We start from the raw sequence: 13,832 nt of genomic DNA on the forward strand, positions 1-13,832 counted from the left end.
CTTGTTTGATTTAGAAATATGAGTACTAGGACCATATTTACCTGGCAAAGTTAGAAAAGAGCATTTTTTTAAAAGAAGGGATCTTTGGATAACTCCATTTTAGGGTGCATTTATAGATGATATATTCATAGGTATTTAAAAAGACGAGGATAAAAAGATGTCCAGAGACACATGTTGGGGTCTTTCTTTTTTAATGTAAGTAAAATTTACATACGCTATTTGAAAAGCTTTGATAAATGTATACATTGATGTGGTGTCTGCCCCCATTACCACAGTATTTTCATTACCCACGAAAGCTCCCGCATGCCCTTCCAGTCAGGCTCCAACTACCCCCATGGCCCTGGGTGACAGCTGTTCTAATTTCTATGTACATAGTTTAATTTTGCCTGTTCTTGAACTTCATATAATCATGGCTTCTAATGCTCAGATAGTGTTTTTAAATTCATCCATGCTGTTGACATGTGCCAGTTCTGTTTTATTCTTGAGTGATATTACATTGTTTAAGTACAGTGTACTTATCCTTCTTCTGTATAGTTTGTTTCCAGTTTGGAGCTATGATGAATAAAGATGCTTCAGATATTCTTGTAGAGTCTCTTTGTAGATGTTTATTTTCATTTTCTTGAGTAAATACCTTGGACTAGAATTACACAGTCATAGGCTAGAGGTATGTTTAACTTGATAAGAAAGTGCCACACTTTAAAATTTATTTTTAATTGGAGGATAATTGCTTTACAATGTTGTGTTGGGTTTTGCTATACAACAATGTGAATCAGTTATGAGTACTTATATATCCTGTCCCTCTTGAGCCTCCCTCCCACAGACTTTTTCCACAGTGATTTCACACTCCTGTAGCAATGTGAAAATTCCTGTTACTCCAAGTCCTTGAAGACATTTAGTATTGTACCTTTAATTTTAGCCATTCTAGTATGGACAGAATTATATTTCATTGTGGTTTAATTTGTATTTCTCTGATGTCTAGTGGTATTAAGCACCTTTTCATATGATTATTCTCATTCAGATATCTTTTGCAAATCTTAGCCTTGCATTTCTTATTGGGTTGTCTTTATTGTTGAATCGTAAGGGTTCTTTCTGTATTTTATATACAAATTCTTTGTTAGATATTATGAATATGTTTCTCTTACTCTTTTAAGTTTTTATTTTTCAAGTAAAAGGATATATTTTGATGAGCAGACATTTTTAATTTGAAGAAATCCAATTTATCAAGTGTCTCTTTTATATTTAAAAGAAAAACTTAAAAGAGGCTTCTCTAAGTATTCTCTGCCTGTCTCAGGCTTGGAAAAATATTCTTTTCTTTTTTCTAGAGGTTTTATAAATGTTTTAACTTCTGCATATTAAGTTTATGAGGGGATATTTATTTTAATGCAGCAACATGGATATCATTAGCATTGGATTTAAATCAATCTAAATATTCTAGAGGGCTGTCTGCCTGAAAAGAAACAAAAAATAATTGCTTCATATTAAAATAATATTTTTTAAAAACAAATAATAATAACTGATAATAGAATGATGTTTCACTCTTTTCTTATAGGATTTTAATTTTTGGAAGTGAATAAACCTAGTTTGGAACACAAGATGACTACAGCTGCAGAAAGAAAGTATCTTAATATTAGGAAAAGATTGGATCAGTTGGGATACCGCCAGACTCTGACAGTGGACTGTATACCTTTGGTAGAAAAACTTTTCAGGTAAAGATGAAAAGACTATTGCAAACCTGTGTGACCCTAAATTCCATTTATCTAGTTTCTGATTGAGCTTCATGCTTTAGTTACAGAAATGGGTAGACTTTTTAAAAGTCCTTAAATCATCTGAAGCTTCTCTCTTCTCCATGTTGCAAAACTCTAGGGTCACCATTCACACTATACTATTTACAGTAAATGTTTCTGAGAGTTTTGTCTGTGAGTAAAAGTACAATTTTCAATGTGATTTTCTGATCTAGTTAGGAGTTCTGTAGCTGCGTTATTCACTGGTTTTTATTTTATTGAAATGCAGCTGACATGATATTATGTTAGTCACTGGTCTTTAATTGCTACACATTTATAATGCTTCTCTAAGGTGGTTGATCATGACTTTAGCTGTTAACATGTTAATTTAACTGAAAGATTCTTTGTCATTTTTATTCTTTTCCACATAAATCCTAGTACTGTGATTTGAGGCTAACTAGAGCAGAGAAATGGTCTAGGAAGTTTTTGCAATAGGACTATAAGTGATAATGATGAAAAGAAGTGAATGGATGAAAGATACTTTGTGGTTTCTAGTATGGCCTCTAGAATCCTTCTTTATCTAGTTCTTGGTCAGCAATTCAGAATTATAGGGTGGAAGTATGTTTAACTTTCCAAGAAACTGACAAGCATTTTCCCCAGTGATTTTACACTCCCTTCATCTTCCCTGTGTGAATCACCTGAAGCTCCTGAACACGTGTCAACTCTCACCCTTGGTCTCTTCATATGCTGTTCTATCTGCCTGTAAAGTCTCTTTCTCCTCTCCTTCCTGCTTTGTCTTTATGCTCAGTTAGCTGTATGGCCTGCAGCTCTCTGTCACATATGCTGCACGTTACCTTAGCTGTTGTTATTGTTAGAAATTTGTTTTACCTTCCCATTAGAATGCAAACTCCAAGAAACTAGAAACTGACTGTTTCACTGCCATACCTAGGACAGGCTGAACACATGGTTAGCACTAAAATATTTATTGAGTTTGTCACATAGTACTGTAACTTCTGACAAATTGTTAGTAGGATATAAGCTCCATGTCAGTGGGTTCTTTACCATGTTCCCTACCCAGTAAATGTTGATATAGTGAATATTGTGTTCATCTGTGTTCTTAGAGGTAGGGAACTGATCGGTGTTTGTTGTGTCCCTGACACTTAGCATGTAGCAGGCATTCAGTAAATGTTAAATGACCAAATAAGGTTCACAGATTCCACAGGTGACTAATTAAACATGGGGGATGAGTGAGACCAGGTTGAAAGATGATTCTGCCTATGTGTGTATGCTTTATAACTTAATTATGCTGGGAAAGTTTTGAGACCTTCCTAGTACCTTGAAAGACCTCTCATGTTTATTTTTGTATGTCTGATTTTTGATTTGATCTCACTTAGCATTAACATTTAAGTCCTTTTAGAAATCTGTTTTTAGTTATTAAAAGTTAATAGAATGTTTTCTTGTATTTGCATTTTCCATTCTTTAATATTAGTGATCTAGTTCATACAACAGAAAGTCTTCGGAAATCAAAATTATCTGCTGTGAAAGCGGAAAAAGAGAGTGCCAATTTTGATTTTGTATTGGAACCTTATAAACTTGAAAATGCAAGGTTGAATAAGGAAAATAATGAATTATATCTGGAATTAATGAAACTGAGAGAACAATCAGGTCAACATATTAAAGGTAAATTTTTGTGACTTTTGAAATTTTTGCCCTTTTCATTTTATATGTGGGAAATCCTAGTCTACCTTTGAAACTATTGGTTAGAAAATGTGATAGTCTTCCTACTGACAGTTTCTGAAATATTATAGGGTATGTTGCGGAGAAGGCAATGCCACCCCACTCCAGTACTCTTGCCTGGAAAATCCCATGGACGGAGGAGCCTGGAAGGCTGCAGTCCATGGGGTCGCTGAGGGTTGGACATGACTGAACGACTTCACTTTCACTTTTCACTTTCATGCATTGGAGAAGGAAATGGCAAGCCACTCCAGTGTTCTTGCCTGGAGAATCCCAGGGATGGGGGAGCCTGGTGGGCTGCTGTCTCTAGGGTCGGACAGAGTCGGACAGGACTGAAGTGACTTAGCAGCAGCAGCAGCTGTAGCAGTAGCATAGGGTATGTTGAAGAGTTTCCAAAAGAAAAATAAATTTGCATTCCACAATTTATATTCATCTTCACTGAATGTGGATTAAATATTTAGAATTAAAATTGCTGTAATGGTGGTGGTGTGTGCTCAGTTGTGTTCGGCTCTTTGTGACCCTGTGAACTGCAGCCCACCAGTTTTCTCTGTCCATAGAATTTTCCAGGCAAGAATACTGGAGTGGGTTGCCTTTTACTTCACCAGGGGATCTTCCCAACCCAGGGATTAAACCTGTGTCTCTTGTGTCTCCTGTGTTGGCAGGCAGATTCTGTACCAACTGTGGCACCTGGGAAGCCCAAAAGTTGCTGTAGAAAATATTAAATGCTTGGTACTGAAGAAAAATGTTCTTGTAACAACTTCTGTGTTTTCTGAGAAAAAGCTGTATATCTATTGTTCTGATTCTTTTATACCCTGTTTTTGATCTGGAAGATAGAATGATTTCAGAGGTACTAGGCAAAGGCTAAATTATATGGCTAACTTATTATAAAATCTTCTTGTATTTAGTAGAAAGCCCTGGCTAATACTTGGCATGAATTGATAATCCCTTAGTTTCGTATCCAATTTACTGGATCAAAAGCTCATATTAGGCTCACCACAGAAGAAAAATATAATTCCTTTTTGTGCTTTGTGACTTATTTGCAGTTTTGTTAATGGTGGTAGAAAAGTTACAACCTTCTAACAAAGCATATAAGAATCAGGTGGAGCCTTTCAAATTATTGTGACTTTTTTTGTTTTATGGAATGGAAGAACTTCTTGATGTATAAAATACTCTTTAAATCTTTTTCATTTTAAGAGTTGAAAACCACATTGAAAAAGTGTGCACGTGAAACAGCTGATCTGAAATTTCTAAATAATCAATATGTTCATAAACTCAAACTTATGGAGAAAGAAAGCAAAGCTAAGAATGAGAAAATTCAGCAGCTTCAAGAAAAGAATTTGCAAGCTGTAGTTCAAACTCCAGGTGAATCTGTTCCCTGTCAAAACAAATCATATACATCTAATGTTTTAAAGATGTTAAAACTGTTGACTGAAATGGGACTTTGGGTACTCATGCTTTAGACTTTAGTATTTGAAAAGATATATTTGGATAGTCACAAAACCTTTAAAATTTATTTCTGAAGACCCAGCTTATATTCTATACATGTGCTTAGAAACTTACATAACAGTAAACTTCTTAGGTATAAGTTGTCTAACCTCAGTGCCTAGGGTTTTATTTCCTTTATTATTAGTTTGAATTCTTTTTTCTATTGTTATCTTAATAATTTTCTATTATTAGCTATTATTATCTTATTTCTATCATCATTATTAATTATAAAAATACTTCATACTCTAAAGACTTTGAAAATGATACACCTGTTATTTCTTAGTTTTACTCTTCTTAGCCTTATGCTCAGTAGCTCTCAAGGAAGAAAACAGAAATGATGGGCCATATGCAGAGTTAGTGGTTCTCCAGGCTCAGAGTTGATGGAAGAATCTCCCGATCGTGGAGGTATCTAAACCGTGAGACTAAGGTTATGGAAGCAAAGGAGGTGAAGGCAGGTGCTGAACTATGAGACTTGGTAGAGACTGAGGGATTAAAGAACATGGTGAGGACCAGTAGTAATTTGGTCAGAATGAAGATTGCCATCAGAAGAGAGTTGAAGATATGGAAGCTGGCTCAGTTCTATCTGGTGACACAGTCCAGGCTTAATCATGTTACTGTGTGCCTGTAGCTGAGTGAAGAGGAGACTCTGAGAACTGAAGAATGGCAAGCTGGGAGGCCAGGATCAGGGAGGAATCCGTGGGACTTGAAATGGCAGAAAATAAGCTGGGAGAGGGAGGAGCGTGAGCCAAAGGCAGAAAAGCTGGGGAAATGTGGAAGAGAATCTCAGAAGTCACTAGAAGATTAAGAAAACCAAAAAAGGAGGATAATTAGATTTTCTGAGAAAAGAATGAGCCTAAATCAAGAGTGATTTAGGAGGTGTAATCTCTAAAATTTAGTGATGGATAAATTTAGTAAACTTAGGATGTAGAGGAATTTCCAAATTTGTTTGAAGTGAATGAGTGGATGAATGAGGATATTAATATTATTTCTCTCTTTCTTTTTGTTTTGGCTGCACCATGGGGCATGTGGGATGTTAGTTCCTTAACCAGGGATCAAACCTGAGCCCCTAGTCTTAACCACGAGACCACCAAGGATGCCCTGGTACTATTTCTTAAGATAGGGAATATGGAAAACAGAAGTCCACCGTTTACAAAGGGTTTGTTGAGTATGTTATATCCACGGGACATTCACATTGAAACTCCTAGTATGCCGTGAAATATGTAGATCTATCCTTAGAAATATGGTCCTAGATGGAGATTCACATTTGGAAATCATTGGAATATCCAGAGAATGGAAGCTTTGAATGTGGTAGGAGTTACTAGTGAGATTATGTAGATTGGAAAGAGAGGAGAACCAAAGACAGACCCTAGGAAACTGTCTTTTAAGGCACAGATGGAAGAAGAGGGTCTTTGAAAGAAACTGAGAAGGAGCAACCAAGGAGGAAAACCAGGAGATAAGGGAAGAAGAAAGTGGTTTACCTTGTTCAGGTGTGTAACTACAAGCAGGTCATTTAAATACTTCTGACCTATTTTCTTCATCCTCAAAACAAGAGGCGAAGAGTATGAAAAAACTTGTTAGGATTCTAAGGAAGACAGAGTTGTGGGTTGATTGTTCTTTGTGAGGGTCAGTTAGTTTTCAAGTACATGTCTAATCTAGGCCAGGTACTGGAAAAGTAAATTATCCTTGTGGTTTGGGTCAAGATGGGATATATCTAGTCATCAAAAGAAATTACGCCTGCTGGTTTTAAGGATAATTAAGAAAATTCCCCATTAATTCAGGATACATATTCTGCTACATACTAATTTTGATTCCTAAAGTTTCAGTTATCTGCTCCTTTGGCCTTGCTTAATAAACATGTTTATTTTAGTTATCATTGCCTTCAGCTTCTCATTTGACAGTTTTCTGCTGTTGATGACTTCTTGAGCTCTGTTATGTACCACAAGGCACACTCAGCTTTTAATCTTGCCAGAGTTTGCTTCCCATCTCGTGAAGGAACAGATTAAATCTGGGCATATATTACCAAGCATGCAGAAAATGAAGCTTGCTTTCTAACCATGTCTTGTTGAAGTTTTCAGAAATGAGTCATTTAGTTAAAGATCAGGTGGGTGTTTATATGTAAGGGAGAAAACATTTGACCTGGCTCTTATGTAATAAGAGCTAGAGACATACTTTATAATAAAAAGGCTAGCCTTCTAAAGTATTTAATTCTAAGATAGTGTTTTGTTTTCAATTTTTTGAAATACACATTTGCTTTTTTTTTTTTTAGGCGGGAAGAAAAGAAATATTGCTTTCAGGCGCCAGCGGATGCAGATTGATGAACCAGTCCCTCCCTCTGAAATCAGTTCATATCCGGTTCCTCAGCCAGATGACCCTTACATTGCAGACCTCCTGCACGTGGCTGATAACAGGTGCATTAAAGAATTCTCTGTTGGTTTTAGTTAACTGATCACTTGGTTAGCTCTAAGTTTCTTGATAGTAGGGTTTTGTCTTCTTAACTAGCCTATCTCTGGTGTGTAGCACAGAACTTCGCACAAGCATTCAGTAAACCCTTCCTGAATATATTCTGAATATAGAAAGTTTTCACTTGTTTTGAAATTTGATTTCAAGTAAACCATATATCTGAGGTTTCTGTCTATATTTGCTTGAAAACAGTTTAGTGCCACCTAGAGCCTATTCCAGTAGAGTTGCTTTGACACTCAGCTTTATCACCCAAGTAAATCTTCTACAGACTGTCTATTACTTCAGATTTTTCTCAAATGCCAGTAGCATGAGTAGACTTGTAACTGGCTTTGAAATTTTTGCTTCGTGATTCTCTAGCTTTGTATGTTGGTGTTTCCTTAACTTGGAATCAGGTGTAAATTCTATTTTAATTATAACTTCAGTGAACTCTTTGGAAAAGGCTAGGTAAGTGTTCTTGGGATATAAAGGTGCAACTTTTGAGAAGCTTACAACCCGGTAAGAAGATGAGACAAGGGGAAATGCACAGAATGCCACTGAGAACATCGTAAACGGTACAGAGGAGTGAGAGAGCACTAGTGACAGCCTCTCTGGTCACGGCTGCAGAAACAGTGTAAAGTACAGAATACACTCGTGGAAATGGTTAGTGCAGCCAGCTTTTTACTTTGTAGATTATGTAGACAATGTGAGAGAGTTTTCAACTTTATTTTTAGTCTCTGTAGCAATTAAGAAAGACATTGGGGGGGCTAATTAGGGTCTTTAGCTCAGTTATTCTCACACAATATTTTGTACCTGTATTTATACACTTACTTGACTTCACCCATGAAATATTTTGTATTTTGTTTTTCTGGTGCTTATAAACTAGGACTTAGACAATATGTTAGTATTATTTACCGAGTTTTAGAGGGCCCTATATGTATTCGATTCAATGGACATGAACTTGGGCAAATTCTGGGAGATGGTGAGAAACAGTGAGGCCTGGGATGCTGCAGTCCATGGGGTCACAAAGAGCTGCACACGACAGTGACTGAACAACATGTGTATAATTTTCTGTCTTTTTCTTTGCCTTAATCATCTTCTTTTCTATCAAGCCATCATAGGGAGCATTAGTCTCTTGATTATCTTATTTGTTGAATTTGCACATGCACGTTTAACAGTATTTAGAGTCATTCACACGTAGATGAGTGTGGTTGCACACGTACTGCTCTCCTACTCATAGGTTTAGTGGGTAATGTTGGTTCTAGTGCTACTAATAGCAGGTACAAGCAGTGTTCAGCCGTACTCTATGTCCTTTATGGAAAAGCTCTCTTAAAATTAAACCTGGCTTCAGGCTTTATTTTTCCAGTATGAAAGTGATTGTGACTTGTTTTGTTAATGCTTGGCAAAGTGTGATGTAGTACAGTACATTTAGGATTCATATAATTCAGATGATTTAGACAAATCTTAATTCTCTTGGAATTAACAAGTTCCAGGAAAGAGTAGTTTTGGTTTTTTTTTGCTGTAGTTACCTGGAAAATTGGTATTTCTCAGTATTTTTCTTCTCTCTAAGATTATAAGATAGTTCCTTAGAAAATGCAGGGCCATGTGGGGTCAGAAAACATGTAGTCCCTTATTTCACTTAATAGTATTGTGAGTTTGGGACTCGATGCTTAGTTCCCTGAACCTAAGAATTGGCAACAGTACCCAGAAGAATTTGTAGGAGACATAATGTATCTGAGTTTCAGATTATTTACCACTCAGCTTTGTATCTGTTCTTATAGAATTAAATCTCTAAGATGATGCACTCTGTGCTGTGGCCTGGGAACCCTTTGGCACAGCACCTCCTGCCTCACTGAGAAACAAAAAGTTGAGGGTTTTTAAAAGAAGGCATCTAATTTCACTTTTGTTAATTTGTATTTCTTATCAAAAATATAGACATTACTTATAATTTATATGTTTCAGAATTCAAGAACTTCAACAAGAAGTCTGCCAGTTACAACAGAAGTTAGCAATGATGGAAAGTGAACTGAGAGATTATAATAAGCAGGTAGGATTTTTTTATTTGCCTAGTTGGGATTGAGGTGAGTGTGCTGTGACTGTAAATAGAATTGGGTTATGTTTAATATTTCTGATAACTGAGTTTTTAATACAGCTTTTCTTTTTAGTAAATTTGTTAATAGAATTTATAGATGGAATGGCTTAGATGACTTCAGAACCTTCAGTCCATTCCCTGCATTATGCATTGAGGTGAATAGTAGTTTGTTTTTTTTTTTAGGTGAATCATACATCTCCCCAAATATTATAACCATATTAACTGTTTCCATCTCAAGAGGTATTTTATTTGAATTGTATTATGCTTTATAATAGTATTTTAAAAAACATTTTTTACCCTTTCTGTAGATTTTATCGTTTTGAATATGTCTTTGAAAGTAACTCTTCCAAGTTACCATGCTTGTTGAATGTTTTCTCTGTAAGCACTAGTACCCCATACGACAGTTTTCTAAAGATGCAAGGGAATGAACAGATTCAGGGTTACATGAAAACTTTGAACAAGCTTTGTTCTTTTATACTTTCTTTTGGTGTCTTGGCTAAATTCTGATTTGGGTAGTTACAGGCTTTCTTTCTTAATATGCTTACTGAAGTTTAAATCAGGTAACATGTTTTCCATATTCTGCACATAACTACGTTTTTTTGGAGTAAAGAAATCTGCACATACCAATATAGATGTAACTTATGTATTGGTATAAGTGCTAAGTTTATGAAGTACTTTGACGATCACTTGGATAAAATGGAGTTAAAAGGAATTGTAGTAATGTCATCCAAAAAACTTACTTTATGGAGAGATGTTGAACATATCAAATATGCATATGTGATGAATATTAATTAATATTTTTCAATTTATATTCAGTCATTCTTTCATCACTTTTTTTTTCTAAGTACTTTATGAACATAAACTGACCAGTCTCTGTTGTCTCCGTGAGGTGGCTGAGGTGTTTGAAGAAAATAGCCTAACCATTCTGATTGAAATCACCAATTTAAGTGGTTATCAATCTTGATTGAGTCTACTCTATTCTCTATCAGTTTTTTTTTTTTTTGTGGGAGTCTGTTCTGTTCTTCTCAGCATATATTCCAGATTTTACTGTTCTCTTCAAGCTCTTTCCATGGCCTGTAACACCCTCCTTCTCAGGATATCATCTTCTTTTTCAGTTTCCTATCTCTGCCTTTAAAATGAGCAGTATTCACAGGTTCTCCTTAAGACTTAATGGGTAGGATGATATTCTTCCTGTTTAAGGTTTCGTGCACTTGGCCCCATTCCCTCTCTTCTCCTTAGGATATTGCTTTAATCAGTTATTCTTTAACAAACTTATATGGCCATTTTAATGGCTATAAATTTTTTTCAGTCTTCATAACAGTACTGTGAGGAGATGCTTTTATCATCATCGCTAATACCCCTTAAAAAATCTTTGAATTACCTTTCCCCTCTTGCTAACTAAGGCCTTCTTCTCCCTGATGCATACTTCTCTAAAGGGTGTCTTACTCTTCTTTCTCTACTTCTTCACGTCCTGTTCACTTCTTAACCTTCTGTTGGCTTCTGTCCCCCACTATATAAGTTGGTCTGGTTACTGTTACCGTTGACATTAATTGCTGCATCCAGAAGGATACTTTTAAGTCTTCATTTTCCTGACTCACTCTGCAGTATTTGACATTATTGATCATTTCTCTTTGAAACTCTTCTGTGGCTTCATTTTCTTTCGGTTTTCCTTTTCTTGCCTTTTTTTTTTAGCCTCTTATAATATCATCTTTGCTCTTTTGTCTGCCTGCTCCCTAAAATATCACCGATCCCCAAGGTTCTTTGACTTCTCCTCTCCATGTTTTCTCAGATAGTCTCGTCTACTCTCTTAGTTTATTACCTGAATATTGATGACTCCCCAATCTCTCAGGCTGACACTTCTCTGCTGAGTTCCATTCTGATATGCCCAGCTTGACACTGACATTTCCACTTGGATGAATGGTGTCTGTACACATATGCCTAGTGCTGAACTTTCCAGCTTCTGTCTCACATTTGTTTCTCCTCCTGTATCCTCAACTTTGATTGGAACCTTGAGTATCCACCCAAGCCAGCATTCTGTAGTCTTTATATATCTCATTCTTCATTCTTTGCCTGTCACATACCACTCACCATGTTCTATCAGTTCTTAAACTTACGTATTCTGTTCTGTCCCGTCCCACTGTTTCTTAGGCTCCAGTCATCTCTTGTACGTTCCTACAGTAGGTCTCCTTGCTTCTGGTCCTATTCTTATCACATTCACCCTTTAGTCCTGAATAATATTTCTCCCTAGTGAAGTATACAGTGCTTACCATAGTTAGTTCCTGCCTAATTCTTTGGACTCATCTCCAACTATTAATTTCCCTTGCATGTTATAGTTCAGTCATACCGAGTCATTTCTGCTCCCTTAAACATATCGTGTTGCCTTGTGCTTCCCTGTCACTGCCTGGAATATCCCTCCTTTCTTCTCTGCCTAGCATATTTTATAACTTTTTTGGACTTATTTATTCCCTTGACTACTTTGGTACTGTATACCTGTTTCTATTATTGTATCATTGAACAACATATTAAAGCAGTTACTGGCTTACTTTCTTGCTTTTCCTGTAAAGCTGTGTGTTCCTGAAAGTAAGGGATCATGTTTTGTTCATCTTTGTATATTTAGAACTATGCTCAATAATTGTTTGTTAAATTGAATACTTGGTTTTTGTTTTCGATTTCTTTTTTTGAAAAGAAAACCAAAGTTTGAAAGTGTGTGTGTTTTTCTAGATTCTTGCGTGGGAATTCATGGTTGGTAGTGATGTTTTTGGTTGTATATCTGTTTTTTTCTACATAATAGATAGTAAAGCAAATTCATTCCGGCCTCATATCCTTTTTAATACTGAGTTTCAGTAGCAAATTACTTCCTTTTTGTTTTATATTCATTTGTTTATCTCCCATTTATTTCACCAGGCACTGAAGTAGTTCAGACTCAGTTCCAGGACTTAGTTTCTTTTTGTATAAACATTGCCTAATCTTAGAGGAGAGAAGAAACAAAACATAAAATTGGAAAGAATCGCTTCAATAAAAATACTTATGAAACCTGTGTTGACAATTCTTAGGTTGAGATTTTGTGTATATTTTTGCTCTGCGTAAACGGATCTCATAATACCATTTATGTGTCAGTAACATATATGAGTGTTACTCTTTTGTATACATCGTGGGCCATAAGAAAAATGGAAGTATATTCAAATAAACATTTGTCCAGTGTTAATCATTTCAGTTCAAGACCATATCTTTGAAAATGATAGCACAACTTTATGTTTTCAGATTGAACTTAGAGAACGAGAGATAGAACGACTGTCGACTGCATTGGATGGGGGTCGCTCCTCTGATATCCTTTCTCTGGAGACTAGAAATAAAGCCAACGAGAAGCTTATTGCTCATTTAAATATTCAGGTAATGACATAATTATTTCACTGAGCATATAAAGTTGTAAGTGTTTTTAATGGTCTTTGGGTTTATAAAGGTGAAAGGGTTGTTTAGTTGGGTGTTATCTACGGCAGAAAAAATTTCATAGAGTCAGAGTATCCAAAATTGGGTACAGCTGTTGAAAAATCCTGTTTTTATATTTAATGAGGTGTAGGAATTGATATACCACAGTGTTATGTGTTTAAAAGAAGAGAATAAACTATAGGTAAAAAGTAATCCTCAATTTGCTTTAAAAATTGTGTATATACATTCAGAGAGAGAAAACACTAGAAGAAACTTGCCAAAATACACTAATAAAGATTTATCTTTGTGTGGTGACATAGTCTTCTCTATGATTTTCTCAAAAATTTACAAAATTTTTTCAAAATTTGTATTTCCTTTATAATATAAAAAATATTATTTTAAAAATAAATATAAAAATTAAACCTAGAGTTTCTATTTAACTCTGTAGTAGTTTGCCTTGCCATGCATTTGACCTAAGAATGAAAGAGCAAGGGACTTCTGTGAAACATGACAAATGACCTTTAGAAAATTTTTTTTTAACCGAAGTATAGTTGAGTTACAGTGTGTGTTAGTTTCTGGTATGCAGCAAAGTGATTCAGTTATCCATATTATATGTGTAATATTTTTCATATTCTTTTCCATTGTGGTTTTTTTTTTTTTTTTTCACTTTACAATACTGTATTGGTTTTGCCATACATTTTGTTTGTTTTTAACTGCACCGGGTCTTCTGCGCTGCACATGGGCTTTGGTTTCGACGGTCGGGGCTGCTCTCTAGTGGCAGCGCGCAGGCTTCTTGTTGAGGTGGCTTCTCTTCTTGCCAAGCTTGAGCTCTAGGGCACACAGCCTTTAGTAGTTACAGCGGGTGGGCTCACTAGTTGCATTTTTCAGGCTTAGTTGCCCCGTGGCATGTGGGATCCTAGTTTCTGGATGAGGGGTTG

The 13,832-nt window shown here is 35.8% G+C and overlaps 1 protein-coding gene across 1 annotated transcript in view; it reads left to right on the forward strand.

Moving 5' to 3' along the window:
* Positions 1-1,593: 1,593 nt before the first annotated feature.
* Positions 1,594-13,832, forward strand: part of CEP135 (centrosomal protein 135) — a 65,167-nt gene continuing 52,928 nt past the window's right edge. The window contains exons 1-6 of the mRNA XM_068975565.1: positions 1,594-1,706; positions 3,211-3,401; positions 4,650-4,817; positions 7,207-7,348; positions 9,339-9,423; positions 12,730-12,858. Coding sequence (XP_068831666.1) covers positions 1,594-1,706; positions 3,211-3,401; positions 4,650-4,817; positions 7,207-7,348; positions 9,339-9,423; positions 12,730-12,858 — 828 coding nt within the window. The remainder of the gene's footprint in view (positions 1,707-3,210; positions 3,402-4,649; positions 4,818-7,206; positions 7,349-9,338; positions 9,424-12,729; positions 12,859-13,832) is intronic.

This window comes from Capricornis sumatraensis, chromosome 7 (genome assembly GCF_032405125.1).
Source record: "Capricornis sumatraensis isolate serow.1 chromosome 7, serow.2, whole genome shotgun sequence".
Taxonomy (NCBI): domain Eukaryota; kingdom Metazoa; phylum Chordata; class Mammalia; order Artiodactyla; family Bovidae; genus Capricornis; species Capricornis sumatraensis.